Below are 27326 nucleotides of genomic sequence, written 5' to 3'. Positions count from 1 at the left end.
AGTGTGCTGTGGAAATGGTCAGCAGTAATGTGAAGTGAATCCACCATTAGGTCAGGAAAGGAAGTGTGCACGTCCCTGTGTGTAGCTGTGTGAGTGTGTGCACGACAGAGAGAGCGGGAGAGAGACCCAGGGTTTCTGGAACAAAGAGAAAAAAGTTTAAGAGGCTGTGGGCTGGAGGAGGGACAAGTGACAGGAAAAAATGGGAAGGGGAGGAACACAGAGAGGGACGGGCAACAACACACACATCTGGAAATAGTTGAACAGAGAGAGAGAGAGAGAGAGAGAGAGAGAGAGAGAGAGTGAGAGAGTTCTGTTAACAAAAGGGAACAAAACGAAAAGTAAAATTACATAGTCAGAATAAGGTTTACATTCTGGGAATAAGACAAGTTACCTGACGAGTGAAGAGTAACACAGAGGAGGAGAAGAAAGAAAAACTGCTTGAAGGGACCAGTCCAAAGAGGATCTGAGGAGGAAAACTAACCTAAGACCAAATCCAGGAGTTACGAAGTGGATCGAGACAAAGACCAGATCTGAAAGACCTGAACTCTCCCTCAGGTAAAGTTCAGTTGTAACTCACAGACTCAGCCTGTTTAACTGAATACATGTCTCATTCTAATAATCACTGTGTATGCTGGTGCTCAGTTTACATGCATTCAGAATGAGCTATGGCTTCTCTGTGTCAACCATCTGCAGATCTCATCAGGCTGTCACGGTTGTGTCTTTAGTATTTACTGCCATGAGTAGCAGCAGTGCATTAAAGAGCAGAAGACTGGAGTGTGAGAGGAAGCCGCAGCATCTCAACTAAAAATAATAATACTAATAATAACATGTGAAATGAAAGTTGGTAAAGTTTATAACCCAGTGATTGACTGTTGAGCTTTTTGTTGCTGTCCCCTGGTTAAAGACTGACAGCACAGGTCGACTGTTTTCAGACACAGACCTCATCACAATGTTTCCGTCATTTACAGTCATGCATCGAGAAACTCCGCTGTCAAACTCACTGTTTGCAACATGCATCTCATCGCATAAAGTTTCTAGTGTGTTCAGGTGTTTTCATGTTCTGTCTATAAATGGACCACTGCTCTTCGGACTGACAACAGGAAGTAGGTTTTCCTTACAAGAGTCGAGATGTTCAAATGTGTCAGAAAACTTGCGTGTAGGTTGAGTTTAGTACTCCACTGCTAAAACATTATGGGAAATGGGCAAAATAATCTGCCAATGAGGACCAGGTGATATGGTAGAAAGCTCCAGTACAAGTAGATCAGTAGATCTTGGGCTGAGATTGTTTTTGGCAACTCATATTGTGAATTATCATTTATCATCATTATCCTTGCCTCCACATGATCCTGTGTCTATTTTCAGTTCACACTAATAGACCACAGTGGACACATCAGGAAAAATAAATATAACTGTCTGAAACATCAGGGGCAGACACTTGGAAACCTGGTTCTAAAATACTGAGGAGGAAGCAGTAAACATTAAAAATACAAAAGATTAATAATCCCAAAGTGGAATCATAAATTCACTACTTTTGTTTGTAGTAATTCAAATGCAATAAATCTAATGAAAGATAAATCCTGCGTCACCCTCAGTCTGAAAGATACAGTACAGGCATATGTGGGTCAGAGGAATCAAATCCATTCATTAAAACACACTAATGACATTTGTTTTATGTTCCATTAATTACTGCAGGTCTCACTATCATATCAGATGTTCATGTTGACAGTAGTGTGCTAACTATAGCTTGGCCTGGAGGACTTACATGACTCTTGCAGAGATACATTCACAGCTGAAGGGCATACAGGTCCACTTGCTTTATGCCAGCACATCTGATATGTGTATATAGGTGTGTGTGTGTGTGTGTGTGTGTGTATAGGCTGCCTACAAGCCATAGAGTCTATATCAAAGTGCAATAGTGATAAATTGAGGTCATGCATGAAGATACAAAAAACTAGAAAATACATGGCAAAAAAACATTGTTGATATTTTTAGAGGACCCTCCCACACACACCCCCCAAGTTTCACAAATCATGTTTTCAGGGGAGTCCACGTCTCCACGTCTCCATGGCTCCATGTCTCCATGGCTCCCACTGGCTCCCACTGGCCCCTCTAGTTCAAACCTTGGTTGACAGTACTTGAAGTCTTGCACCACATCAGTAACATGATAAGCTCAGTGTTGGACAGTAAGCTAACTGTCAGTCAGTCTGTCTCTAACATGAGAGTGTCAGTCACACCGTTCAGTGAGTGTGGCCTCTATGGACCAGAGATGAGGGGTGAGACTCCACTGGTTCTGATCTGGATCCCGGTCCCTGGTATAAGGTCTGGGCTCTCCTGTGAGTCACAGGATTGCTGTGGTCATGGGAAATGCCTTCAGCAGTATAATTAGGTCTAGTGAGCAGGGGAGGGAGCTTCCTTCCTGTCAGCAGTTTGACTTCCTGTTGTGGGGTGGTGGTGTTTGAGGGCCACTCAGTCAGAAACAAATCAGACTTCACCCACACACATTAACGTGCCTACACACTCATTACGTGGTATCAAAACACAACAGCATCAACACTATGACACAGTGGCTGAAAACTCAAGCTTCTGTATGAGATGAAATCTGGATTCAAATTAAAACAACAGTCACATGAACACATACAGCGACAGAGTTAGTCAGTGTAATTTCCCTCCCATCCACAGAGGAGGAGGACTAACCACCTCCTAACATGAGGCGTAAAACCTACAGGCCTCCGTGCAGAGAGATCCTCAGGTTCAGTGCCAGTTAGTGAAGAGTGTGTGTTCATCCCGGCAGCAGCCAACAAACCTACATGTGACTCCGCTCCCTCCACCCCAGCACAGCATGGGTGTTGTTCTGACTGTAAAACGCTCTGGGACAAATTCTGAATAAAGTCCTCATCTCCACACACCAGCCCTCTCACAAACACAACACACTGTACATTCTTTCCCCAGTCAGCTGTTTAACCACCGCCACCACATGAATCACTGTTCAACCTCTTTCTGTTGCAGGATGTCAGTGTCTCGGAGTTGTCTGTGCTGTGTCAAATATTTGATGTTTGTCTTCAACCTCATCTTCTGGGTCAGTATCTGCTGCAGTATTGATCTCTCATCAGACACATCATTACAGGACATACACGTGTGATTAACGCTGCGTTGGGACTCTTCCTGAACAGCTCGGAGGATGCGGTCTCTTCGGCGTCGGAGTCTGGCTGTCCTTCACACAGGCAGAGTTCTCCTCTCTTCCCCTGTCCTTTCCCTCCCTCTCGGCTGCCAACCTGCTGCTGGTGGCTGGTGGCATCACCATGGTGACGGGCTTCCTGGGCTGCCTGGGAGCCCTGAAGGAGCAGCGCTGCCTGTTGGTCATGGTGAGAGGTCTACATGATGAGAAGCTGATCATATTCTTCATTTTTTGGAAATATTTTTTGGCCATTTTGTGGCTTTGGTCAACAGACAATGTTCAGAGCTTGTAATAATGATCCATCTGCTTTTCTCTGCCCGGCCCAGTTCTTTGTGATCCTCCTGCTCCTGGTCCTGACAGAAGTCACTCTGGTGTTGGTCATACACATCTTTCACGACAAGGTGAGTTTAAGGTCTACAAGGTTCAGGTTCAAGGCTTCAGGGTTTTATATTGTCACACGTTCCATCGCAGTGTACACAGCAATGTCACGGAAACATCCTTTAACCTCAGCGTTCGCTCCGGTCTGTAACAGTCAAACAGAACAGATAATGAAGAGAATGAAATTAGAATAAATAAGAAAATAAGCAATAAAAACTTACTCTCACCATACAGATATGTATTATATGACATGATTAGATAAATTACACCTTGCTAGGTGCTGGAAACATTCCTCAGATGTTTCGGTCCACATTGACATGACAGCATCACACAACTGCTGCAGATTTGTCGGCTGCACATCCATGATGCGAATCTCCTGTTCCACCACATCCCAAAGGTGCTTTATTGGATTGAGATCTGGTGACTGGAGGACATTTGAGTTCAGTGAACTCATCGTCATGTTGAAGAAACCAGTTTGATTGAGATGATTTGAGCTTTGTGACATGGCGCGTTATCCTGCTGGAAGTAGCCATCAGAAGATGGGTGCACTGTGGTCATAAAGGGATGGACATAGTCAGCAACAATACTGTGGCATTCACACAATGCTCAACTGGTACTAAAGGGCCCAAAGTGTGCCAAGAAAATATCCCCCACACCATTACACCACCAGCAGCCTGAACCGTAGATACAAGGCAGGATGCATCCATGCTTTCATGTTGTTTTCGCCAAATTCTGACTCTGTCATCCGAATGTTGCAGCAGAAATCGACACTTATCAGACCAGGCACCGTTTTTCCAATCTTCTATTGTCCAATGTTGGTGAGCCGGGGCGGATTGTAGCCTCAGTTTCCTGGTCTCAGCTGACAGGAGTGGCCCCCGGTGTGGTCCTCTGCTGCTGTAGCCCATCTGCTTCAAGGTTCCACGTGTTGTGCGTTCAGAGATGCTCTTCTGCAAACCTCGGGTTGTAACGACTGGTTATTTGAGTTACTGTTGCCTTTCTATCAGCTCGAACCAGTCTGGCCATTCTCCTCTGACCTCTGGCATCAACAACCTGTTGCCCTGGAAAGTGGTCTCAGACTCTTGGACTCTACTGTATATAATATCAACATATACTGACAGGCTTTGGGATGGATATATATTTACATACGTCTACAATATAAGCTTATATACATAAACATACATATTTATGTAGGCTAGACATATATGTAAATATATGAAACTGTTCCAATTGCTGATAGGTTCTATATATAATTTCTATTTATTTTATATATACATATATTAAATTTACTTCTGGTTCAGTTCAAATCATTATATTGTTCTGGTCCATATTGAAAACATGATCAAACATTCACAGTGCAGGTGAAAAGGTGTGTGAAGCCCTCGACTGTGATCATGAACAGAAGCTGCTAACTGGAGTAAGGAGTTAGCCGTGGAGTGTGATCACTCTGATCACTGATCCACAGCTACTGAACAGCTGGTTTCAGAGGAGGTTCAACCAGTTATTAAATCTGAGGTTGACTGACTGTTTCCACCAGAGCTGTGAAGGTTTAATGACTGTGTTCAATGAAGATGAAGATCAGATCACAGTAACATTCATTCAGAGGGTTCATACGGTTCCTTCCTACTGTAGTAGATGTTTTCACTCATAAATATGAAAGTCATTATATGTTAATGAGTTAGCCCCTCCCACAACCCAAACACACGCAGGTTAATCTGTGTGTGCCAACCCTGTGACCTGTACAGGTGTACACTGCCTCATCCCCAACCCCTGTCAGGATAGGCTGGTGTAGATAACAGGTGGATGAATGACTGTATCTTTCCTTCTCTCACTCTATTTTTCAGCTGGATTCCAAAGCACAAGATGAATTAAAGGAAGGCATGAAGATTTATGAGACAGAACCTGGACTGAAGAAATCCTGGGACAATGTCCAGAAAATGGTGAGTGCACAGTTTCTCGTGTGGCATGACTCCAGAACAGCCAGGTACATGGTATGACTGTAGGTGGAGGTTGTCATAAGTTGCTCCACCTTTAATTGCGCAGCAGATAACTGAATATATAAGGGGAATCTTTCAAATGTGGATACAAATGCTAAACTTGGCACAAATGAATTTCCCAGTTGTGGATTAATAAAGTTAATCTAATCTAATCTAAAATCCTCCTTGGGTATTACTCTTTTGATAAAGTTCACCCTCTATTTTCCCATATGAATAATCCACGCGTCAAATCAAACATTGGAATAATGTAGAAGGTGAAATGTAATACACTGTAAAAAAAAAAAAAATGAAATGAAAGTATATTTCAGCAAAAATAACACGCAAAAAAAATTACTCACCAAAAAGCTTGCTAACTATCATAGCGCCAGCGAGTTAGCCTAGCGCGCTAATGTTAAGACAAGTAAACAAGTAGACTGTTGACTCTTACAGAACTTTTGGTTCATCATTCATAGTGAATGGTTTGCAAATACATCGTGTTTTATGCAGAATTTTTCACATAAGATGTTAGAAATTGTACAAATAAAACTCTGAGGAAATTTAAGAGCTGTGACTGATATCCTCACAGTCTCAAACATAGGATTAAACTACAAAATCAGACCCATGGGTAAAGTTCTTTGGTAAAATTTCCTATGACAGAAATGGCAGCCATCTTGAAATTAATTAATTAATTAAATTAATTCCCCCAGAGGGATAAACATATCAGTTTTGGTGCTTGTATCCAAATTTGAAAGATTATTGCAGTTATCTGCTGCACTAAAAGGTTAAGTATGCTTCAAATACAGTGCTACAATAAGGATTGTTTGGTAAAGTGATGTCAGTGTGTGCCCTCTGGTCAGTGGTGTGAACATGAGTCAGGTAGCTGAGTGGTGTTTCTCTACTCTCTCTCTTCCCAGTTCAAATGCTGTGGAGTCACCAACAAGACAGACTGGTATGATGTGCTGAACGGAACACTGCCCTCGTCCTGCTGCTCTGTCGGGAAGGACCAGTGTGACGACGGATGGAGTGAGGTTGGTGAGGGGGGCTTTCTCTGCCGCCGGGCTGGCGACAGTCAGAGACGGAGTCATACTGTTTTCAGGATGTTTGTTCGTCTGTCCCATTCTATCTCAGTAACACCTTGAGGGAAATTTCTTCAAATTTGGCACAAAAGTTCACTGGGACTCAAGGACGAACTTGTTAGACTTTGGTGGTCAAAGGTCAAAGGTCAAGGTCAGTGTTACTTCACAAAACACTTTTTTAGCCATAACTAAAGACTTCACACAGCAATTATGACAAAATTTCACACAAATGGTTCATATTTTCTATGACTCTGGATAAACAGGGCTGTAATATGAAACTAGTCTGAGTGGCGGAGGCAGAAAACCACAAGGTGGTAATTGTAGTTTACCAAGTGTGTAGACGCTTTGCCAGATGCATGAGTTGTCTGCCTTCACACATGATGAATTCCAGTAACTGCTCACTGTGTCTAGAATCTATGAGGATGAGTTGTTCTGACCCCAGTGATGATTATCTTACCAGTGGGTCCTGATTCAAAGCAAGGGAGATATAATAAGGCACTAATGGCTCTGCCTGCTCTGAGGTATTCTGGTGCACTGGCTCCAGCAGGTCGGTCTGGCTCCTTACAGACAGTCAGCTCACTGGTCATTGCTGGGCTCATATTTTCATCCACGTGTACACACCTGGAACACATTTATCTCTCTGTCTTCTCAGTGTTAACTCTTTAACCGGCAGCTATGTCAGTAAAATACAAAGTACCAGGGACAATGTTTCAGAAAAACCACACACACGTACAGTATGTGTGTGTGTTTGGACCAACAACACCATGCTAACCTGGTCAGCTCTCAGCCACAGTTTAGTGACCACTTACTGAATGGAGTTCTTGCTACATAGCATTCCTGCTGTTTGCTGACTTCCAGAAATATGATCCTGGTCACGTTACATAATGATTATACTCTATACTCCCCCCTCGTCTCTGCCTAGTCTCTGTGATCCTGTCTTCTTTGTTTCTACCGTGGCTTCAGAAAGTCTTCAGACCCCTTCACTTTTTTTTATGTAAATGGATAAAATTTCAATTTTTTTCCTCAGTCTATGCTCTTGACACTGACAGTATGAGGTGTCTGTGTGTGGGCAATGGTAGACAAATGCAACAGTATATAATAGATCATCAATATAGACTATGCATGTACAGATTTCAGTACATCTATAATTCTATAATCATCAGGAACAAAGGTTATTGCCTGGGAAATAGTAAATAATATACAAGACCACAGCAGGCAGTGAGGTGGTCAGTGGTAATGTAAACCATGTGATTTCTGGTAAATGCACTGACATACGCAGTAACACGGTTCCTTTCAGTGCTCTGTAAAGTCTCAGGATGGGTGAACCATAGGGTGAAAGTTGAAGCACTGTAACAACACAAAACAGAAAGAAACGTTCCTCACATTCTTCATGTGTGAACAGGCACACACATCTGGACTGAATTCAGATTCATTCTGAGAGAATAAGGCAGCTTGAAAACACCACAGCATAATTACAGTTTTATAACTTGGGTGAAGTTTTTTCTCACAGTTTGGCCATGGTTTCATTTTGATAGTGTTGTCATGTCTGGACCATGTTTATCAGCATGATCATGCCTGTTAGCATCATCATGTCTATTACCATGATCATGTCTGTTAGCATTATCTGTTAGCATTATCATGTCTATTACCATGTTCATGTCTGTTAGCATTATCTGTTAGCATCATCATGTCTATTACCATGATCACGTCTGTTAGCATTATCTGTTAGCATTATCATGTCTATTACCATGATCACGTCTGTTAGCATTATCTGTTAGCATTATCATGTCTATTACCATGATCACGTCTGTTAGCATTATCTGTTAGCATTATCATGTCTACTACCATGATCATGTCTATTAGCATTATCTGTGAGCATTATCTGTTAGCATCATCATGTCTATTACCATGTTCATGTCTGTTAGCATTATCTGTGAGCATCATCTGTTAGCATCATCATGTCTATTACCATGTTCATGTCTGTTAGCATTATCTGTGAGCATCATCTGTTAGCATCATCATGTCTATTACCATGTTCACGTCTGTTAGCATTATCTGTGAGCATTATCTGTTAGCATCATCATGTCTATTACCATGTTCACGTCTGTTAGCATTATCTGTGAGCATTATCTGTTAGCATCATCATGTCTATTACCATGTTCACGTCTGTTAGCATTATCTGTGAGCATTATCTGTTAGCATCATCATGTCTATTACCATGTTCATGTCTGTTAGCATTATCTGTGAGCATTATCTGTTAGCATCATCATGTCTATTACCATGTTCACGTCTGTTAGCATTATCTGTGAGCATTATCTGTTAGCATCATCATGTCTATTACCATGTTCATGTCTGTTAGCATTATCTGTGAGCATTATCTGTCAGCATCATCATGTCTATTACCATGTTCATGTCTGTTAGCATTATCTGTGAGCATTATCTGTTAGCATCATCATGTCTATTACCATGTTCATGTCTGTTAGCATTATCTGTGAGCATTATCTGTTAGCATCATCATGTCTATTACCATGATCACGTCTGTTAGCATTATCTGTTAGCATTATCATGTCTACTACCATGATCATGTCTATTAGCATTATCTGTGAGCATTATCTGTTAGCATCATCATGTCTATTACCATGTTCATGTCTGTTAGCATTATCTGTGAGCATCATCTGTTAGCATCATCATGTCTATTACCATGTTCATGTCTGTTAGCATTATCTGTGAGCATCATCTGTTAGCATCATCATGTCTATTACCATGTTCACGTCTGTTAGCATTATCTGTGAGCATCATCTGTTAGCATCATCATGTCTATTACCATGTTCACGTCTGTTAGCATTATCTGTGAGCATTATCTGTTAGCATCATCATGTCTATTACCATGTTCATGTCTGTTAGCATTATCTGTGAGCATTATCTGTTAGCATCATCATGTCTATTACCATGTTCATGTCTGTTAGCATTATCTGTGAGCATCATCTGTTAGCATCATCATGTCTATTACCATGTTCATGTCTGTTAGCATTATCTGTGAGCATTATCTGTTAGCATCATCATGTCTATTACCATGTTCATGTCTGTTAGCATTATCTGTGAGCATTATCTGTTAGCATCATCATGTCTATTACCATGTTCATGTCTGTTAGCATGGTCATGCTCAACTTGTCATCAACTTATCATCACTTCTTTTTCTTTTGCTGCTGTTCTTGTTGGCCTCCCCACCCCGGGCCCTGCCTCACGCTCTGTCTCTGTTTGTCCTCTGCAGCCGTGCTATCAGAAGGCCAGACAGTGGCTGCTCGCTAACATCCCTTCAGTCCTGGTGTTCGGAGTCTGTATTGGTGTTGTGCAGGTATTTATTTCCACTATTTATTTATCAGTAATTTGATGAGTTTTCTATATATGGATGTTGTCATTGGAAATCCTTGTATCTCTTTGGCCGATAAAACCTCAAACTCAGCAGATTATAACAAAAACACATTGTTATTAGGCTTTATACACGTACACATCCAGAGTCCTAGCAGCAGGACACACTCCACACTCAGTTATTCATGTATACTGACATAATGATGATGTACCTGAGTCTGTTAAACACAACACAGAGCTGTCTATCAACTGTCCCCTGTTTCTGTCCCACTCACTTCCACAGTTTCACTTTAATTCATTCACTAAAAGAACACGAACAGTGTCCAGCTACCAAACTCCAGATGATAAACCTCAGTTATCACCGTGTGCTCACATCATCTAAGCTTTACGAGCAGTATCTAGTGATTGAGTTTGTCTTCAGACAGATGTAGCCTCTCAGTGGGGGCTGTTGGGGCAGACTGCATCTGGTGAGGAAGCCTGCAAACACGGCTTTTTAAAAAAATGGTTTATCTGTTTTTGTTTATATTACTACTAGAATAATAATCAGCCAGAGATAATGCAGTCACAAACAGGAATACATGTTCATTATTAATATGAGAAATGCTAGTTTATATATATATATATATATTTTTTTAGGAACCTCTGATTTCATTGTACCCCCACCCCACCCCCCACTTCTGAAACCTTCACTGTCTATGTACAATAAACCTTTTTCAAGTTGATGTTTGGAGAAGTGCTTTATATTTACTGCAGTGTTTTGTGTTGTTAATGTTGCTGTTACTGACACAGGATCAGGTTCAGAGTGATTGAAGCTGTTGATAGGTTTTGTGTCTGTGCTCCTTTTCCCTGCTCAGATCTTGGCCCTGGTGTTCTCCATGCTGATGTACTGTCAGATTCTGTGTGCTGAGAAGCACCTGGACTGACTGCAGAGCAGCTGATCACCGGCCTGTGGTGGGAAGCCTTTGCACTAACTCCTCAGGGATCTCGGTCCGGTTCAAGGGCCCCCCCTCAGATCCCCCGACAAACCAGCAGTATCTGACTAAAACCAGCAGTGGACACCTGTGGTCCGGACAAAGCCAGCAGTGACAGACTCTGCACCTGAGGGGAAACAGTATTTTCTACAGATATGAAATAATAGAGTGAAATTTGTTACAAATGATGTTTATAATATCAAACAACAAGCAGTGCATTCTGTTATTCAGCAGGACTGACTGTACTCACTATTCATAATTCAGTTATCTGGACTTCATCAGCCACCCAGGACTCAGAGACCAGAACAGAGGACCCTTCACTTCCCCTGCTGGCTCACTTTGAGGAGGGAAAGCTTTAGACCAGCAGGCCTGTAAAAAGTTTTTATGTAGCACTGAGTTCACTTTGTTCATGATGTCAGTCTGATATGTTATTCCTGTGATATAAGAGCACTTTGAACATATCTGTTTCAGAAACTGCAGCTCTTATTTCAGTCTTTATTTACACCTGAGTTTATCAATGTATCTGTTTCATTGGAGCATATATATCATTTCTCATACAGTATCAGTACTGTATTATAGACCCTGTTTGAATCATATAGTCGTGTTCCCACTGTGTTTGTGTTGCTCTTCATTTTGTTCTCTGATGTCTTCCAGGCAGAGAGAGTCTCCAAATGATCCATAGAGATTTGTGTGTCAGTCTGTCAGACTCCATACACTATAGTACAGGTGAACTCATGTGTTATTTGGGGGACTTAATGAGCATTAATTAGCCTCACAGCTACAAACAGACCCAGGTGAGCTCCATTAGCTCTCCACAGAGTCAACTCACTGAAAAGACCAAAACTGACTTTCTTCTACTTAACAAGGACTGTTGCCTGATACAGCTGGTTTCTGTGCCACTGACAAAAACTGATAAATACAAAGAGCCACACTGCTGCACTGACTTCCTTCAGTTTATTCTGAACCAACTCAAACTATGTTCATTGTGTTTGTTTTGCTGATACGATCAGTGTTACGGCCTCCCTGACAAAACGAAAGGCTCAACTGGAGACCGGAACATTTAAAAGATGCCAAGAGAGATGCCAAGAACAAAAAAATGTATGTTATTTCAAACATAGCCAAAACATACTCAAAAATACTAAAGAAATCAAAAAGCGTGGAGATCCCTGCCAAACAGAACAAAAGAAAGGCAGGCCACTGAGCCAGCCACGCCACGGGCCGTCACACTCAGGTACTCCCCCCTCACCTGCCTAATGCAGACTAAGCCAAAACAGAAACCGATACCTGGACTACCACTGATTTCCAACCCAGAAACTAAAACAACGAAACTCAACATTCTGAACCGTGCTGGGAAGGAAGAACAAGACGGGGGAGAGGAGTCCACCCCCGAGCAGAAACCCTCTCCCCTCCTCTGTCCCTCCTTTGGATGGGATGCCGTGAGTAACAATCGGCTGATCAGCGGTCAGATGTTGCTGCAGCTGCACTGACCCTTCTCTGTCTTTAAAAAATCTCTGAGGGTTTCATTTGCGTGAATCTGAATCAGTTTAAATAGATGCTCCAGATTTAGATCCAGCTGCGCTCGTTTGGTGTCTGTTCATGAACACCACCACCAAATGAAGAGGTGTATGAAACAAAGGTCATTTCTGAAGATGCTTTGATATAAAAAGAAGGAGAAAAAACAAATGAACGGATCTTTAAAAAAATCTTTTTTTAATCACTTTTATAGAAACATACAAAATATTTTCAAGACAAAAAGTGAAATCAAAAATCCAAATCTTTTCTTATATACTATGTAACATGTGTCTGACTCTTTGTGTAGCCTGTGTCTTTAAGATAAGGTGAATAAACCATTACAAACTAACAGTGCAGATGTCTCATGTAAAATACCCTCATAATAAATAACTTGTAAATACACAATAAAAATGCTTGTACACACACTCGAGTCATGAGTCTGTTCTATATAAAAACTGGCTTCACTACGACCACGTTCAGGAGGTGTGGAGTGGTTGTTCATGTTCTCAGGTTTATCACTAGAAGACTGGATACAGAGGTCACCGCAGGTCAACAGTCTTTAAAATAGACCATGACCTGAAAGCATCAGTTCATTAATGAATGGCTAAATGTTGTTTCTGTCCCTACTTCTCCTAGCTCCATTCATTCTTAGAGATGAGGATGAGATAAGAGATGTTCTTTCTCTCATGTCAAAGTGAAACTAAATACAAATACAGTTGAACTAAAAGTAAAAAAGAACACAGTTCTCCTTTTATTCAGATCCAGGTGTATTCAGAGGAAGTCATTACAGTCCGTCTGAACCTGTATCTGATCATCGATTCAGTAAGAACAAACAGAAAATATCATATATACATAAAATATAAAGTACACGTGTGTTCATATTATTTTCAAACCTGAATGTAAAACTATAAATAAACTATAAATAAACAATAGAAACACCCTGGTGTTTACAGTTGTTCTGTGTATCAGTGAACTTGTTTCAATCAGCTGGTTGCAGTTTTGGAAGCCTTTGGTTTACATTACATAACAGACTGCACCTTTAAAGAAGCTATAATCAATATTTTTTATAATAATAATAACAACGTATCAATGACAATGTTCAGGAGCTAGTGGTAGTGGTGAAGCTCCAGAGAATCATCAGCAGCTTCCCTCATCTGTACAGTGAGTCAGCTCAGTGTTTTTCTGTTTTCTGTTCCGCTTCACGCTCTCTGCTCTCATAGCTTCATCTTCAGCTGCAACATCTGGTGAACATAGTGGAGCATTTTGCAGCTAAAGAGCCAGATGTGGACCAAACACATGATCAGTCAGTGTGTCTCAAGAAGTTGTTGTTGTTGCAGATTTAACAAACAACAACAATAAAAAAAGTAAAGGTGTTTATGTGTGGGAAGCTGTTTTGGGATCAGCTCTTTGTCACTGCATCAGTACCACTGACTGATCCAGGTTCTTGGAGGCTGAATGTAGCCTCTGAAAGCTGCACAGTCTCAGCCAGTGACGCCATAGACCATATTCACACTGTGGCCATTTTCCTCCTTCCCCATCGATGAACAACAGAAAAGACGATGGACAATGAAAATCTGGAGGGACGCTGGCCAATATTTCAAGGTAAAACAACATATTTGATAACCTTTTGGCTACTGTTAGACAACTGCTAACGCTAGCATTCAACCACTTCTTGGCTAACATTACTGTTTGATAGTGCTACATGCTTCAATAGGAAAGAAATGAATTTATTAGCCTCAGTGGCTCAGCTGGTAGAGCGAGCAGCATTAAGGCTTAGTCCTTACTGCAGCGGCCATGGCCCTTCCCTCTCTCTCTCGCCCCCCAACTTTCCTGTCTCTCTTTCACTGAATCTAGACTAAAGGCATTAAAAGCCCAAAAAAGGAACTTAAAAAAAACAACTTAAATATCAATGCAGATCTCAGACACGTTTAGTTCAGCCTGGAAGTAAAACACACTGCATGTAATCAAGTTTGTAATGTAACGTTAGCCACCTTGCTATCTGTTCAACCGGTTACGTTAGCAGTTTCACCGTCGTATTACTGTATCATCGGTGCAGGTTGATTATGAAACCATATAACATGTTCAACGTTTGCACAAGCCGGTGGATTCATTTGTCATCTGACAACTTTAGTGCAGTAACATTTACATTTATGTTAATTGCAAACTTCACGTTTACAAGCCTAGCATTAAACTACAATGTTTCCAGTTACCTTCAACATCTGGCAACTTCATCTGCCCATCTGTCAATCTGATTTTTCGACCATCTCGCTGTTCTCGCTCAGGATTTTTTTTCAGAGACATTAAAGTGTTTAAGGCTTAGCTTGACGTCAGAGGAAAATGGCCACCATGTGAATATGGTCTATGACATGTCAGTCTACTGCCTCCCTTGGTCAGGAATGGGAGACAGTGAGTATGAGAACTGTGATGTCACCAGCATTAAAATTGCTTGTTTGTCTATTGACTCTTCCAACCAAACATCTTCTTAAAATCAGATAAAAACTCAGAATCTGAGTTGACATTTTCACTTTTGTCCAATATGAATCAACTGGTTTCAGGAAGTGTTGTATTATGTTGCACTATTTTATGTCAGTCTGTGACACTAATACAACAAACCTGCTTCATTCTGTCTGTTACTGACAAAAGACAAAAGGTGTGTTCGTTGATGTAAACCATCCACTACAAACACTCAGAGCACCAGTACAAGCTGCTGTCACTCTCACAGTGACTGACAACAATCAAACAGCTTCTTCTTCTTCTGACTGGGTAAAATCTGTAAACCTGTGGCCAAAGTACTTTCTGATCCCAGATCATCAGAAATCAAAGAGGCCTCTGGAACCTAGTCTTTTCACAGGTGGGAAATCAGAGCGAGGTCCGTCTCTTCACCGGATGATCCAGAGTTCAGAGTTGATCAGACACCTGGTCTCTCTGAGAACTTAGTCATACTCCACAGACTCATCCAGATCCACCACGTTCTCCTGGAGGTGAAGTCAAAGAAGTGAGAATAAAGATCATCATATACTGTTAGAGGTAAGTGCAAGGTTCCTCATTCATCATCATCTGGATGTGGTCCAGACCGTGGTCACACTGAGGACACTGAGGAGGGCAGTTTCTGATCTGGTTCATGATTTGATTTGATTCTCAGACCAGTTTCTCCACAGTGGTTTCTTTGATCTAATAAGAATTAGAATTATGATCACAATTAATCTAAATTAATTTAGACTTTAAACATGAAAAATCATCTTAAATAAACTCTGGCAAATATAATATAAATACATAAACAAATATAACTCTGATAAACATGTAAATCCACATCACTCTTCATGGTTTCTTTACTCGGCCACTTGAATAAGGGTGTTTTAGACATAGAGAAGTAAAAAGGATCTCAGTCCTGGTCCATTGTCGTCCAGTTCTGAACCTGGTGGTTTTGTCACATGTTGTTGTCCCTGTCATGGCTCATGTCATGTGTGTGTGTGTGTGTGTGTGTGTGTGTGTGTGTGTGTGTGTGTGTGTGTGTGTGTGTGTGTGTGTGTGTGTGTGTGTGTGTGTGTGCTTGCTTTACTATATTCATGGGTCTGAAACCCAGGAGCCCTCTATACTTGAGGGGTCCAACAGCTTTGTGGGGACCAAAATGCGCGAGTAAGTTTAAATGTCTGTTTGAGGATTAAGATTTAAAATAAGATAAGATTCCTTCCTTTATCAGTCCGGCAGTGTTACAGCACCAAAGTGGACAGTACAGAAGAAATGCAAAATGAAAATATCAAATACTAAAGATTTACAAAAGATAAATAATAGATAAATAATATAGTAAAGCAATAGCAGTATAGCAGAGTATGTACAGATAGATATTAAAATATGTTCAAAAAATGTGACAAAATGGGAGCAGATAAGGAATAGGTAGGTTCAGGGGGGATGAGGAATGCACATGGTGAGTTTGTCAGATTTTGATTAGTGCAGTGACTTGGTTTAAGAGTTAGCCAGAGGTGGACAAAGTCCACATTTACAGAACCTAATGACTCTGAAACAACCTACTCACTGTCTGACTGCCTGACTGACTGACTGACTGACTGACTGACTGTAGAACCTGCAGAACAATAGAACAATATTTGTCTTTAAGTGTAGTGGAGTAAAAGTCAGAGGTTTACAAAAAGAAAAATACTACTCAAGTAGAGAACAGATACTGCAAATATTACAGTACTCCAGCAAATGTACTGAGTTACTGTCCGGCTCTGGAGTAAGGATTAGGTTTAGGTGAGGGGTAGAGTTAAGGTTAGGGTCAGGGGCTAGGGAATCCATTATGTCAATGACCGGTCAGATTTCTGACATGCTTCCAGCAGCATATCTTTCACAGTCTAGTCCCCCTCTCTCTTGAGTCATCAGTGTCGGAGGTCTGAAGCTCTAGCTGGACCATCATGCACTCCACAGAAATGACACATTTCAACTGAGTAATGTTCTATCTATCTACCAGAGATCTTCATCAGGAGTCTTCAAATCATCATCACCGAGCAGAGCAAGTCACAAAGCAGAGCAGCAGAATTAGAGCTACATTTGCCATGTAGCATTATTTGAATACACTTAATATGACAGATATCTTTGATGGACTCATCTTGAATCACTCACCCATCCGCCCTGATTCTTCACCCAGGGGGCGAAGGTCTCCATGTAGCACTCTGCGTAGCCCTGCATGCGCACGGTTCCTGTGGCCGTCACTATCCGCCGTGACACCTCCATGGTGATGGCCATGCGTCGCAGCGTCGGACTGGCCGACGGCGCCAGGGGTGGAGCCTCAGACACCTGACGGCTGCTGAAAGTGTCCAGAAGTTTGGCAAACGACGCGTAAGAGAGACGAGTGAGGCTGGAGCGCAGGAAGGGGTCTGACTGGATCTGTGAGGAGAATAGCATGGAGCCAGGTTACACATGAACACAGGTGAACACACACACAGGAAAGCTCTCACTGTCTTGAAGTGTACCGCATGTTTATCTGGGCCTGTGTGTAGGCGTACCCACCTTAGTGTTGATGGAGTCTCCCTCCACAGAGAGCACCTGAACCAGCTGCTGCACCACGGCCTCTTTATCACACACTGCTGAGAGAGAGAAGTGTGACACACAGTCACTGGGAGTGGGCCGTACAGCTCTTAGCCTCAAGGCCACTCACTGGTGTCAGCCTGTGAATACAAGTGTTAACACCTCAGTAGCAGGTATGTATCCACACCTGCCCTCCGTGTTCTTACCTTGACGAGGGACAATCTGTCTGACAGTCTGAAAAGTCTGATTTACACATGATGTAAATGGACACCTTTAGTCCTTTAGTGAAGTTGTTGTTCATGTACTTTTCCTCACTCAACTCTTTACCGATCATCTCTGTATATGTCACAGTCCTACACGACACACCACACCACTGATATACAACACTCATATTCTGAGTCTGACTATAGCCCTGTCCATGCTGCATCCATCCATCCATCCATCCATCCATCCATCAATCACTTTATTTGTCCCCAGTGGGACAATTGGGTATGCAGCAGCTGGTTTTACTCCCACCTGGTAAAGGTGCTATATTTAAGTTTTCTCTGCTGGGAGCATGTGGAGGTGAAGGTCACCTGCCAACAGCTTCACAGGACATCAGGTTAGAACTTTAGCAGAAGAAAACACGTGATAGAAATAGAAGCAAAACAAGAGGGTTTGATGCTGAACTCAGCAAGTAAACAGCTGCTAATGCTAACATTAGCTATGTAGCAAAACCTACATATAGCTCCATTAAAAATGTATAGTGGCTAAACAGAGTGAGAGTGAGAGAGAGAGAGAGAGAGAGAGAGAGAGAGAGAGAGACTGTGTGTGCGTGCATGCATGTGTGTGTGTCTATATTTACCTGGGGGAGGCCGGGCTGGGGGGCTGGGTCTCTTCATGCTGGTGGACCTCTGGGCGATCTTCTCCAGCTTCTCAGCCACCTCATCGTAGAACTCAGGTGGGTGGTCTACGTTCAGCACAACATTACAAGTGACATGAGATATAAACCTTCATTTAACTCTCTGTTGTAGCTGTGTCAGTGTGTTCACATGCAGACAAAACACAGGTTGTAAAAAAAATAACACTTTGGCTTCAGAGTCCAGAATATTATAGTGTGCAGATTAAATTTTAGGATCTTACTGGGAGAGACGATGGTCTCAGGTTCCGGGTCTTTGCTAAATGACAGTGTGGTGGGTTTCTTAGATCCATGCCCCTCTTTGTCCTTCTCCAACTTCAACCTGAAGAACTTCGAGATCTTTCTTTTGATCTTCTTCCTGTTCAGCTTCTTCTGCTTCTTCTCATCATCATCCTCTGATGTAGAGGAGGGGGAGATGACATCATCCTGTGGGGACAGGTTGTGCTCAGCGTTCAGGATGTGGTAACTGATATAGATGTGGTATGAAAGACATCACCACCTCATTCACCAAACCCCTCTGGTCACAGTGATCAGGAGAGACCGACGGTCCCTGTAACGTCACAGAGATCACATGCTCCCTCTTGGAAACACCATTAGAAAGTCTAACAGCTCCTGTCATTTCTATGCTGATGATTCACAGCTGTACCTCACACTAAACACATCACCTCTGTTGTTAAAAATTGTTTCTATCGGTCAAGAACCATTTCCACACTTCTGTCCTTCCATGATATGGAGAAAGTAATCCACGCCTTCATCACAACTCCACTGGACTACTGTAATCCTTTGTATTTAGGCCTTTTCCAGTCTTCATTATCTAGCTACATTTGTATTTCTGATGTCAAGTCAACTTTATTTCCAGAGCACATTAATTAGTTAATTAAAATAAATAAAAGCAAGATGGTTTTCTATTGATTGTCTGTAAAAGTTCATCATCACACTTATTTACTCCACCTCTGCAAACGAACTGAATGAATTGGTTAAACTCTGAAATGCAAGCCTTTAGGGGTGAAAGAGAATGGTGTACATTGAGGATGGTCGCTTTTTGTTTTAAACCAAAAATGAAAAAACCTTTTTTATGTTTCTGTTCTCAGATTTAAAAAAAATGAAAAACAAGAACGTCAAATGGGAAGAAATGGCCCAATTTGGATTTTGACAAGTTGAAGAATAAAGAAAGGATGGATGTAAGGGTAAATATTTCAAAATAAAAGCCAGGAGGATAGAATGGCCACTCTATAAAAGTGTAAAATTATGCAATCACACACAGACAGTTTGTTTATTATATTTCTCTGGTGTCTGTTGAAACTCGTCTGTAGTCTCGACCGATGATCTGATGATTTTAGAATAAAGGTTGTAGCGTCGGCTACAAGCAACAACCAACAGCAGCTAACGGTGAACATTAGCTCAATCATGTAGCATATGATGAATATGAATATGAATATGAATATAAATATAAATATAAATATGAAGTGATTTAGTGAAAGGTTGAACAATCATCAGGTAACAGTGGAGACCTCTGCTGGTTACTGTAGACAATATTATCTGGGAAGGACCACACAGTGTATCTCCACATATTAATTAATGAGGCTATTACTTCATGCTACACAAGGAAATAACACACACATCTAATAAAATATTTGTCATGTCTTAAAGCAAAGAAAAAAAGATCTTTGCTTTTATAATGTTACACTTTTATAGAATGGCAATTCTACACTCTTGGCTTTATTTTGAAATATTTACCTTTACTTCTGTGCCACCTGACTACTTTTCTTCGTTCTTAATTTAACAAGGAACAAGGAATTTGCAAACATCAGAACTGGACTGTTTATTCCAATTTGATATTCTACTTTTTCATTTTTTAATTGTGACTACAAAACAGAAAAACTGTTTTCACATTTTTTCATTTTTGGATTAAAACCAAAGAAACAAACTGCCTGAAAGTACGTGGACCTGAAAGTGGAACACATCGACTGTCTGAAATGCAAAGGGTTGATGCTCGGAAGTGTAACTGTGAAGAGATCTCTGGAAACATTAGTATATCAAGAAGCCATGGAGATGTGGTCAGCAGGTGACAGATATCTTGTTCTGGACTTCAACCTAACAGGTGGGTGATGATTTCCAACACTCCACCACTAGAGGAACAACAACTGCAGCTTTTATTAAATCAACAAGCAAAGTGTGACTTCTGGCTACAAAAAACACTCCCTTACTTCTGCTTGGTCTCTGAGGAGAGGTGGTTTTGCTGGGCTGTCCCGGTCCAGCGAGCCTTTAGGGTCTTTGGCGGAGGAGCGTGAGGTGTTACGACGAGGCAGCTGCTTGATGAAGTCTTTGAATCCAGACTTTTTCTCATCTGACGAACTGACATCTTCAGTCTGAGAGTCCCCGCCGTCCTTTGCTTTTGGTTGTGGTATGCAGCTAAAACAGGAAGTCAAAGTACAGGGAACAGCAGGTTCAGGTGCAGACAAAAGCAGCTGTTTACATTCAGACTATCACACCAACAGTGTTTCTGTGTATGACTGCCCTCTGTCCCCTGGGAGATGTTTCAGCAGACCGGGCAGATCCAGATCCTTTGAGGTCCACTGGTCTTTGATGGGGCTTCCTGAAGGCTCCCTACCATCTGAACACCCGTCATTGTTTGATGTCTTGTTAGTTTGCCTTCCTCAGAGATATATATCAGTGTTGTCATGGGTGTTCTCATGACGCTTGTAGTGTAACAGGTTTGTCATGTATTTACCAGTTTTCAGCCGGTCATGCATTGTCATTAATGTGGTCGTGTTCATGTTACACAACCTGCTGCTATTTTTTATATGTAAGCATATAACTGGACCCATTACTCTCCGGTTTGTGTCGTTGTGTGTGTATGATGTACGCTGACTGTTACAAGTTAGTAACAAGCCTGTTGTTCACTCTGCTGTTCGCCCATACAGCCACCAGCTGGCACTGTTGTATTGTGAATGCTGTAAGTTTCCTCTTTAAACGCAGCACTGTTATAACAGTAATACTACAGTGGCCCTGAGAGCTCAACACACTGCAGCTTAAAAAAAACACACGCAAACAGTCAAAACACAAACACATGGATGGATGCACTTGTTGTTCAATGTTTAACCTTCAAGAGTCACAAAGCATTGAACAAGAAGAGTTGAACTCTAAGGGCCACCGTAGTAGTGGTGGAAATTGTTGTTCACAACTACACATAGTATATTAATGTTTAATGATTAAGTGTGTTTTTTTGTTCGTTATTCTGAAACACACACTGACAGACACACTGACAGACACACTGACAAACACACTGACAGACACACTGACAAACACACTGACAGACACACTGACAGACACACTGACAAACACACTGACAGACACACTGACAGACACACTGACAAACACACTGACAGACACACTGATATACACACTGATACACACGCTGACACACAAACACACACACTGTTGTACACACTGATACACACACACACACAGACACACACACTGATACACACACTGATACGCACACTGATACACACACACACACTGATACACACACTGACACACACACTGATATACACACTGATACACACGCTGACACACAAACATACACACTGATGTACACACTAATACACACACTGATACACACACTGACACACACACTGATATACACACTGATACACACGCTGACACACAAACACACACACTGATGTACACACTGATACACACACAGATACACACACTGATACACACACTGATACACACTGTACCTGCCGCCCTGTGTGAATAACTTGAACAACCAGAGTGCTGGGTTGGATTTGATTGACTGGTGTGTGATCTGACCAACACTCCTGGAGGACCCCATCACAAAATGTCACACCATCTACTGTTCATCCAACCATTCACTACCACTCATCCAGCCGTTCAATAGGAGGAATACTATGATGTTTGTGTGGTTTACTCCAGGTTAGAGGTTCACACAAACACACATGGCAGAAGAGACGGAGAAGGATTCGTAAAATAAAACGCTGCTCTCAGTCTGAGTCACACAGAGAAAACAACAGAAGAAATCTGGAGGTGTGAGTTACAGTACCTGTACTTGTTGAAGTCTGTGTAAGCCCCTCCTACTCTCCCAGGCCTCTCTTTCACAGGGGTCGAGAGGGTCCGATGGAGGAAAGCCTGGAGGACTAGATGAGTCTCGGCCTTGACCTCCACCAGAGAGATGGAGGAGACGGAGGAGACGGAGGCACAGCGTCCTGCAGACTCTGACATCACTGACATCAGGTGAGACAGAGGACAGGTCACACAACAAATCAGTCTCTTATTCTGAAAACCATCCTCATAAGACATCAAGTATAAAGAGACTGAGACAGTGTGAAGATCAGGAACACAACAAGTCAAACTCCTACAGTGAGTGTACACCGATGAACAGTGACACGAGGCGTCTTTGGCTGGTTGGAAACCTGGGCCCGTACTCACAAAGCATTTTGTGGTCGCAATTTATGTTATGGTTATGGTTATACTTATAAGTGCTGAGCCATAGTTTGCATAAAATTAAACAAAATATGTTCTTCATTAGACGGTAAACAGATATAGTTATACCCTTTTTAGAGGCTACACTTAAATTATGCTGAAATTACAAAACCGCCTATAATTACATATCAGATCCAAAATAAACAATGCTTAGACATAATTACACCAAATTATACTCTAATGAATTAATATGCTATTAGACATAATTTTAAAAAATCACTGTCTAATGAGAAATAAAATACAATGTCATATTAGATCCAAAATATGCTACAGTTAGAAGCTATTCTACAAATGATGCTGTATTACTTCACACTGAATTCTTCCTTCATGGACCTATAGCTTCATTAGACAGCTATAATCAGAGGAATGTAGTGCCATATTATATCCGGCACATATTATCTCGCCTTTATTTGACATCGTCTCACTTTCTTACCGATCCTCATTAGAAGAAAACTGTACTGTAAACTAAAGTCAAAGCACATCAGGTCACATCTGGCTGCTATCCACAGTCCTGTGCAGGTTGTAAGTAGACACAGTTTCCACTCCCATATGTCACACACATTAGGCTGTGGAAGCTGAGAGCACAATGCATCTTTATTTCTCATCGTCACACACCAGTTAGATCCTATTATATTCTAATAAGCACTTATTACACTTCCTTAGTGCGTGATTTGCAACACATTACAACCCGACCTGTGGCCCTTTGCTGCATGTCATCCCCCCCCCCTCTCTCCCTGACTCTCTGTAGCTATCTGAATAAAGTCTTACAATGCTCAAAAAATAACTTAAAAAAAGCAAACTCCTAAAAGTTTTCAATTAAAAGTTTTCTCCTAAATCGCCAGATGCTTTGTGAATACGGGTCCAGATGTGCTGCTGTATTGTGGACAGAGGCCCTGACAGAGGGGCGTTACAGGCCAGAGATGACCCGGAGCATCAGGACCTGATACTGACGTTACACAGTGAGAAGGGATCACATCTCAACCAGACTGAGTTGGTGAGACGGACCTGGATCTGAAGACTGTGCTGAACAGAAGGACAGGCTGTGTTTGACCTCTGTCCTCTTGCAGAGTATTGTTGAACTGTTGTATCCATGTGTTTTGTTGCCTTGTGCAGGCTTTGACAATGCTGTATCTGACTACGGTCATGTCAATAAAGCTTCTTTGAATTTGAATTTGAATTAGACTGAGGTGAAAGTGGAAGAACTGCTCCTCATACCTAACTGGTCTACAAGAGGATAAACATGAGGAAGTGAAATGATCGTATTGAAGTACTAGAACAGACTAAGTGAAAGTAAAACACACATACACCCACACACTCACACACACACACACACAGCTGGACAATCCAGTCAGTTCACATTCCGGCTCTTTGTCGACCTCACACATACAGTATAAGATCACCAACAGGATTCCAATCACAGTAACACAGAGTCTGAATCAGACCAAAATATGTTTTTGAGAAATGATTTTAAAAACAGCTTTTCCATAAGTGTCTGACCTCTGTTGACAGAACAGCACAGGAATAAAATAGTTTCTACACTGAGGATCATCATGTGAGGCACAGTTTAGTGTTTAGATCCACAGCGATCTCACCAACAGGAAGGACACAGGAGATTTAGGTAGAAGGTAATCACAGGTTAGACCTGCATCTGTTTTCAATCATTGCTTATGGTTTTTTCAGTCATTCTGAGTCACGCCAGTGTCTCAAATATGATTCCACAATATACATGTACTGCATTTATATAGAGATTTTCTAGTATTAATGACCACTCCATGCACTTTACATTATGAGTCACACACACACATTCACACATTCTATCACACACGCACTCATACACCAATGGTACATTGGGAGCAATTTGGGATTCGAAGGACAGTTCGATATGCAGACCGGAGGAGCCGGGGATGGAACCACCACCTGTATGATTAGTTAGACACTTTGTTTTGTACCAAATATCATCACAACAAATCTGCAGATACTTTGTAGAAACATGTGCAGCTGTGTGAGGGTTATAATGACACATCTGGACAGATTCTGGCTGTTATACCCCACAGTTGACTGACTCCGTGCTGTATATGGGCCAGATTTGGGCCATGGAACCAGGCCTATACTGGGCCAGAAGTAAACAGCATGCTGGGCAACAAATTGCCCAGTAACAGTAATCCAGCTGTGGAGCCATGGACTTCACACTTTAATAAAACACTGGAAACTGGCCTGTCACATCTGGATTCAGTCCTAACAACACAACAGTGCTGTAGACAGCAATCATCCTGACTGATCAGTGATCAGGCGGGATGAACTCTCAGCTAGTTTCAGATGACTATGTAGTCTCGTTTCAGTCTGGTGTCTCTGATGGAGCGTGAGGAGCTCTTGCCCCCCCCCCCCTCACACACACACACACACACACACACACACACAACCCGCTGCCCCTCACTCAAACTTAAACACCCCCACCCCCCAGCATTAGTCATCGGAGCTGCTGTCGGGGCAGGGAGGAGAGAGGAGAGCAGCCGGACGGGACGGGAGGGAAGCTACAGTGAACCTCCAGTTACCAGGAAGCGCGAACACGACTTTATGCTCTTTTCTCACAACACACTATCAGCTGGAGAAAACACACACAGACAGACACACACGCGCGCGCACACACACACACAAACACAAACACACACCTGAGCTACAGTGACACAAAGCTCAGTTTATCTAACGGTGGAAATGAAAGGGAGACTCGGACTCATCCGGACAAGAGGGATCGAGTCCTCTTGAGTCCACATCCAGATCACAACAACACCACAGCAAGTCCTCCAGACCGGGACTGAGGACAGACCACCAAACACCTCCTACCTCTGTCTGTGTCCGGCTCGTCCAGCCGAGAGTTTCACGTCTTCTCGCCGTGTGTGCAACTGTGCTGTCTGTGTGTGTGTTTGTGTGTGTGTGTGTGTGTGTGTGTGTGTATGTGTGTGTGTGTGTAGCGCGGTCTCAGCAGTGGGAGGGGCTATGCGCCTCCGTCACACTGGCACAGATTTGAGTCGAACCGGAAACTGATGATCAGGTTTCACTGGAAACACGTCAACTTTATTCTTCACAGTTATAGAAAAGAGTTACAGTGTAAAAGAAACATTTTTATTTCTTTTTTCAAACGAATGCATCTTTTTACAGTTTCATTCCTTTTATCTTCACCCGTTTTATCTGTGTCATTTAAGTTCTGATTTCATGTGCTGTTGCATCACCTGAATTACTGCACGTTTCCTTTGATCAATAGATAATTGTGTCAAAATGTATCAGTGACAGTGACAGGACAGGTCTATGAAGTGCAAATACATGACCAGTGTGGAGAACTCCCTTTGTTATTCTTCTGTTAGATCCAGTGTCACTGCTGATGTTAATCTCAGTTAACCCTGTGTAGATGTTACCATGGGAACATTCACCTGTATTACTTTAACTGAGGTTTGCAGGACTGTCACATGAGTGTAACTCCTCTACCTCATGTGTTGACCCAGTACCAACAGTCATGCACTGAGCATTATAAATACATCTCTTCAAACTGACATCTTTCCAGATGTCTGCAAAACAGCTGTTATAAAACAGCACCTATAGGCTGATATCCAACCTTCCATTCTTTAGAGAGATACTTGAAAAGATAGTTACAGTGCAGATAGATTCCTTTCTTAAAGAAAACACCCTGGAGTAGTTTCAGTCTCAGAACAAACCACAGAACTGAAACTGCTCTGACTAATAATAAGGTCTCAGTTCTTGTCCTTTCAGACCTCACAGCAGCAATATATACGAATGACCATAATATTCTAAATACAGTTTTTCTCAGTCACTTTGCTGTAATTCACACAACACATCAGAAACATCATTCTCACAACTCTTCATGCAGTTCTCAGAATAGTCCATGCATTTCGCATAACACTAACTCACCCGTGCAAAAGCCTCTAAAACAGTCTATCATCATCAAAGACCTTGTTCACATGTGTCAAGCAAAGTTAGTCGGTCACTTCAACATTGTTACCGGTGAATAAAACCCTCTCACCGGTGCTTCAAGGCTTCCACTCCAAATGTTTTGATGTTTTGATAAAAACCTGACTGACTTTAGAAAAAGAGAAGTGCAGTAAATACAGAGTAAAAAATGTTCAGACACAACGATGAAATGTGAATGATGAACTGAAACTATGAGACAAACTGGACTGAGAGTCCAACCCAACGTGAGTCTTTACAGTGTCATCCATCAGAAACAGGTGGGCACCTGTGTAATGGCTGCTTCTGCATTACTGTAAAATACGTATTACTGCACTGTGTTACATAAACATTTGTAGGTCTTACTGTAGCCACAATACACACACACACACACACACACACACAGACACACCGGTGGTGGTAGACCATGATCAGCGTCACACACACCGTCTCTCTACAGAGAATGTGCTGCAGGGGGATGTGTAC

The 27326-nt window shown here is 41.9% G+C and overlaps 3 protein-coding genes across 4 annotated transcripts in view; 2 read left to right on the top strand and 1 right to left on the bottom strand.

The window, feature by feature from the left end:
• Positions 1-27326, top strand: part of nosip (nitric oxide synthase interacting protein) — a 70884-nt gene that overhangs the window by 30894 nt on the left and 12664 nt on the right. The window lies entirely within an intron of this gene.
• tspan4b (tetraspanin 4b) lies at positions 119-12877 on the top strand. The gene is made up of 8 exons (XM_056400661.1): positions 119-555; positions 3007-3076; positions 3171-3362; positions 3502-3576; positions 5395-5490; positions 6441-6554; positions 9874-9957; positions 10826-12877. Exons 2-8 carry the CDS (start codon positions 3008-3010, stop codon positions 10892-10894), a joined length of 699 nt encoding a protein of 232 aa, XP_056256636.1. The 5' UTR covers positions 119-555; position 3007; the 3' UTR covers positions 10895-12877.
• Positions 12632-26388, bottom strand: bcl2l12 (BCL2 like 12). Of its 2 annotated transcripts, none has more exons than XM_056400655.1 (8): positions 25725-26388; positions 22444-22624; positions 20582-20786; positions 18599-18800; positions 18321-18425; positions 17459-17532; positions 17072-17335; positions 12632-15429 (listed from the first exon to the last, which is right to left on the bottom strand). In XM_056400655.1, the coding sequence occupies exons 2-8, from the start codon at positions 22620-22622 to the stop codon at positions 15388-15390; spliced, it is 1071 nt and encodes a 356-aa protein (XP_056256630.1). In that variant the 5' UTR covers positions 22623-22624; positions 25725-26388; the 3' UTR covers positions 12632-15387. The 2 variants fall into 2 exon arrangements, with proteins under 2 accessions (XP_056256630.1, XP_056256629.1); XM_056400654.1 differs by having other exon boundaries at positions 17459-17535; positions 25725-26386.

This window comes from Seriola aureovittata, chromosome 17, assembly GCF_021018895.1.
Source record: "Seriola aureovittata isolate HTS-2021-v1 ecotype China chromosome 17, ASM2101889v1, whole genome shotgun sequence".
NCBI classification, from domain to species: Eukaryota; Metazoa; Chordata; class Actinopteri; order Carangiformes; family Carangidae; genus Seriola; species Seriola aureovittata.
The sequence above is the reverse complement of the archived record's forward strand: the minus strand, read 5'-3'. Positions and strand labels throughout refer to the sequence as shown.